Source organism: Octopus sinensis, unplaced genomic scaffold, assembly GCF_006345805.1.
Source record: "Octopus sinensis unplaced genomic scaffold, ASM634580v1 Contig11826, whole genome shotgun sequence".
NCBI classification, from domain to species: Eukaryota; Metazoa; Mollusca; class Cephalopoda; order Octopoda; family Octopodidae; genus Octopus; species Octopus sinensis.
Genome location: NW_021832436.1, coordinates 41627 through 46929, shown reverse-complemented (window position 1 = coordinate 46929; position 5303 = coordinate 41627). Strand labels below are relative to the sequence as shown.

Genomic DNA, 5303 nt, shown 5'->3' with positions numbered 1-5303 from the left:
ATTTGAAGATGTAATTTACTATATACTAGCGGAGAAAAAATTTTCAGCCACTGCAACATTTGTGGATATTTGTGGCACATTTCAAGCGTCGAGTGCTGATGCTGAACGTGGATTTAGTTTGATGAACTGTATCAAAACTAAACTACGTAATAGACATGAGATTGACCATTTGGAGATGATCATGCGAATCAAGTTCTATTTAACAAGTGGGAATACAGTGGATCTTGATCGAGTATACAATTTTGGATACAAAATAAAAACAGAAGAGAATATCCAATTGACTAGACCTATTTTTTTTACCATTGGTTTTTTAATTGTAAAATTTTCCCCCCCCCAAAAATTTTTTGCACACGTCACTTATAACGCTGCACAATGCAATGTGCCCAGCGCGCATAGCTACCACTCGCTTAGAGGGAACACTGGTCCCAATACGGCAGAGGTTTCCAAGCTTTTTTTTACGCGCCTCCCTTAGAGAAAAAGTACAATCTTGCGCCTCCCTTTATATTCCATAATATAATACAATTATTATTTTATCAAAAACAATTTTTTAAAACAAAAAGTTAATGAGATAATTTTTTTTCCATCTTGGCGCAAAGTTTTTCAAATCTTGGTGTCATCGCAGAGAGTGCTACTCTTAGCTCATTAGTCACTACTAAACGAGTTCGATATTTAGATTTAATTGCAGCTAGTGCAGAAAATCCAGTTTCGCATAAATATGAAGTAGCAAATGGCAACAAAACTTTCATTGCTTTATTCGACAAAATTTCATATTCCGTTCTTACATTCAACCAAAAAGAAATTAGCGGTTCTCTCTCAAATTTTTGTTTCAATAATGTATCACATGACAATTCTATCAATTTTTCTTTTTCAAAAGTTGTCAATGCAAATTCATTATCTTCTTCATCAATAAATGGATTATGTATCCATTCGAACGTTTTACAGTCGAGATCTTTAAAATAATGAGCAAAATGCTTTAACAAACAATCCAAATGTTCAGCAAATATGTTTTTGCTTCAATGTTCACTATGGCGCAGAAGGTATTTAAAAGTGGAAACATGTCAAATATATTTTATGTATATTTGATTTCCATAATACCAATTTTTACATAAATGCTTTTATTTTGTCCTTTTGAGCGAATAAATGTAGTTATGGTCCCTGCATTGATTTATTCAATTTACTCAATTTCCCAAAAATGTCAACCAAATAGGCAAATTTGACAATAAAGTCATCATCCCTGAACAACTTTGCATCTTCATCAAGAAAATCTGCAACTTGATCTTTGAGTTCAAACACCCTTCGAATCACTTTTGCACGAGATAGCCAGCGCACCTCACAATAGTATAAAAGCGATGTATATTTTGAATCCATATCTTCACACAGCTTTGCAAAAAGCTTAGCTCTTAAAGGACTGTGTTTTATGTAGTTTATAACTTTTGTAATTTGCGCAAAAATATCGTTCAGTTCTGGACTCATATTCTTTGAGACAAGTGCTGATCTGTGCAGCATGCAGTGCGTCCAGATAATTTCTGGTGCTCTGTTTTTTACAAGAGCTTGAAGACCAGATTTATTTCCTGACATTGACTGTGCTCCGTCTGTACAAAGTCCAACACAATTGATCCATTCTATGTTATTTTCTTCAAAAAAAGTATCAATTATATTAAAAATTTCATTGGCCGTGCTCCTTCCAGGAAATGGTTTGCAGAATAATAGATCTTCTATTATTGTACTTTCTTCAGCATATCTGACATATGCAATTAAATGTGCATTTTTATTTATGTCAGCTCCCTCATCAACTTGTATAGCAAATTTACAGTTACGTAGTCGAGAAACCAACTGATCACAAAGATCTTCAGATATGTCATCAATTCTTCTAGCGACTGTGTTATCAGCAAGCGGTATTTGCTGTAATTGTTTTGCATAGGATTCGCCAAACATTGCTTCAACCATATCGATAGCTGCTGGCAAAACTAGAGTTTCTCCGATATTGTGCGGTTTCTTGCATTTTGCAATCCTGTAAGAAACTTTGAACGATGCTAGTAAAGCATTTGAAGAGACAGAAACAAGTTTTTTTAACGATTTCGTTTGGTTATCAAACTCTTCTAATTTTCTTTTAAAAAATTCTTCAGACTTATGGACATGTTCAGAATGCATCGTTTCAAAATGTCTTCTTAATTTGCATGGCCTCATACTATCTGCTGCAAGTGTTTTGAGGCAAAGCAAACAGAGGGGTTTTTCCATAGAATCAACAAAGATACGTGTGAATCCTAACAATAAGTAAGATGGAAAGTATTTTCTTGTCTTTGGAGTGATATTGATTATATTCCAATCATTTTGATTTTTTGAACCATCGTCAAAATCTTTATTATTCGTGAATTTTCTTTTGCAACCACTCAAGAATTTATTCATGTGTTAAAATTATTTAATTGTCTAATAAATTAAATAAATTTTTGAAAAAATATAATTTTTAAATTAATAACTCTTATTATCGGAATATAGTCACGTTTTTTACATAGATATAATTTTCTAAAAAATGTTTCTGAAATACTTTTCGCGCCTCCCTTGACACGAGTCAACGCCTCCCTAGGGAGGCGCGCCTCCCCATTTGGAAACCTCCGCAATACGGTATCTAGCAGGGTGCCCCACTGGGCTCATTGCTGTTTGCCCTCTGTTGATCATATTGCACGAAAACTGTCGTCAAATGTTAACTTCTTGTACTTGAATGGCGTGACGATTGGTAGACCCACAGAGGTCGTTCTGGAGGATATAAACAGAATCACTTCTGCAATTAAGACCTTTGTGATTTCTCGTTTTCAAGTCTTCCAAGCGCTAATTCGTTGGATATTTTTCTTTGTTAGTGGTAATAAAACCATATTTTTCTCTTTCTATTTCTTCTAGAACTAAAAAACGGTGTTTGAAAAATAATAAAAGAGTGTTTCAAAAAATGGGAACTTGTCTATTTTTGTAAAATGATTGATGCAAAAATATATGTTTGATATGTAACCAATTAATCACTATACCGAAAGAATACAATTTAAAAAGGTATTACAATTTCAATCATACGATCATTGGGGGAGGTTGGAATAACTAGAAATATTTTGAGGTTGGAATACCTGCTTTCTTTACACTTCTTCCTGAAAAGTTTAAAAGCTTTAGAAAATTTGCTACCAAAATAATTGCTATGTTTGTTTCGACATATGAGTGTGAACAACTTTTTTGTTTCTGAAATTAACAAAAACTGTTCATAGAACACGACTAACAGATGAAAATTTATTGGCTTTAATAAAAATCGGGACTACACAAATAATTGAGCCTGACAATAAAAATTGCATCGGAAAAAAGATGTCAATCATCCGGAAGTAGCTCTGAGCACGATTAAAAATGTTGATTGCATATTTAGATTTCTTTATTTTTGGTTTTTCATTAAAATAAATAATTTTTTTTGATGCAAAATTATTATAAATGCCGCTTTCAAAGCGAAATGAGTTTGACACCCCTGTGTTCTAGCTTGTATGATTAGCAAAAAAAACTAAGCAAAATTCAAAAATGTCAAGATTGCAAACATGACTAAGAAAAAACCTATATGTCTTAAAAAATATTTGATTTTTTCATTGTATGCCTGCGCAAATAAAAAAGTCTAAGGATGCAATCAACAAAAATCTTATAATTAGGGCCTATGAACTTCGGTCTTCTCCGTGTCTCCGTGTTTTCTTGTTGTTGATTCATTATCCAGAATCGAGAATCTTAAATCCATGAATCCATAACATTCTATCTTAATTCGAGAATAACTGGTGACGGTTTTACTTTTTTCAGCCTACCTACACGTTTCGGGAGAATTGGGATACCTGGCTCTGCCTGCTATCTTTCTTCCACGTCGGGTTCTAGGAATTCCGTTTGCTCAGTTCTATTTCTCTCTCTAACTTAACAAGGTCTCGGAATACTCCTCTGCTTTCTGTGTTTGGTGGTCACCTGGCCTTGATTTCCCAGCGATTCCTTCAGTCCAAAGAGGCTGAGACAAAGTTTTCGCTTAAATACTATACGCAAATTTTGTTCAAAGTTTTTTAGATAAAGTCAAGATTTTATCATTTATCACTGATAAAAATAAAAATGTATTTTAATCACTGAATAATACTTTTTGTGTTTTTTATTTAATTTTTATTAAAAAATATTAATAGTTTTAATTATTTTCGACTGGTAAACCAAATATCAATTAAATATTTAAATTCAACGACGTTAATAATCAATAAGAAATAAATTTCAGTAAATTTGAATCTATCAGCATTTTGGAATAGAATAGTGTTTATTGACCGAAAAGAAAAAGAAAAACAAGGAAGAAATCATCAACGGGGAGAAAAACAAGGCACCGAAGTGTCTCTTTCCATGCGTATCCCCAATTTGTAGTCATAGTTGACAACGATTCTCCAAGACCATCCGGATCGTGGGCACAGAGGATTCTTGTGAGTCTTTTAACCTTCCGTCAAGTTGTACTCCGTAAGCCAATTTCATAGCGAAACGTCTTGTCTTTTCCAACTGTTTGATCAGGTAGTCACTCTCCTCCGTACCGTACCAGCCCTCGTAGCCATATGTGAGGACTGGCTGCACACACGTTTTGTATACGTAGATGTACGTTTCCGGATCCAGATGGAACCTGGTTAAGCTTTTGAGGATCCTCACACTCCTCTTTCTCTGATTTGCTATATGATCTGCGTACGAGCCACGACAGTTGATGGTTGCTCCCAGGTAATTAAGATTTTTGCTTTTCGAGAGATCCATCACATAACTACTCATCGCATATGCACACGACTCCGCACAGCGAGTCCCTCTCCGCAACCATGAAATGGTGCTCTTCTCCGGTGCTAGGGTCAAACCCTTCTCTATAGTCCACATCTTTAGCGTTGCAATGTATGATTTCAGTCGTCTCCAAGACTGCGATATCCTTTTCGAGGTATCCATGACCAGGATATCGTCAGCATAGATGACGAGCTTGCCAGTACGTGTCGACGGGAGAGGAATGTGCGCCAAGAAGAGGTTGAACAGAAGTGGACTCAAGATAGATCCCTGCGGGACTCCCCTTCTAAGTTCCACACCCCCCGATAGGCGGTTTCTACAGCGGATAAATGATTGTCTTCCTGACAAGAAGCTCTCCAGCCATCGATAGGTCTTTATCCCGGCTCCGATGTCATGGACTCTGGAGAGTAGGCCCAGATGCCACACGCTATTGATGAAGGCTTTGGCCAGGTCTAGACACACCACAGTTAGTCATGCTTCATTTCTGTCAGCACGGGATAATTGGTGCTCTAACTCCC

General features: G+C 35.7%; 1 protein-coding gene across 1 annotated transcript; it reads right to left on the bottom strand.

The window, feature by feature from the left end:
• Nucleotides 1-1146: 1146 nt before the first annotated feature.
• LOC115229093 (protein FAM200A-like) lies at nucleotides 1147-2151 on the bottom strand. The gene is made up of 2 exons (XM_029799513.1): nucleotides 1728-2151; nucleotides 1147-1634 (listed from the first exon to the last, which is right to left on the bottom strand). The coding sequence occupies exons 1-2, from the start codon at nucleotides 2149-2151 to the stop codon at nucleotides 1147-1149; spliced, it is 912 nt and encodes a 303-aa protein (XP_029655373.1).
• Between the last annotated feature and the right edge of the window lie 3152 nt (nucleotides 2152-5303).

What these genes read in the sequence shown, in the direction of transcription:
- LOC115229093 (XM_029799513.1), bottom strand. Translation starts at nt 2,151, where the DNA reads ATGCATTCTGAACATGTCCATAAGTCTGAAGAATTTTTTAAAAGAAAA. An exon ending in TGTCAGATATGCTGAAGAAA is followed by an intron (nt 1,635 to 1,727) that starts GTACAATAATAG and finishes CTTTTTTTGAAG; the next exon opens with AAAATAACATAGAATGGATC.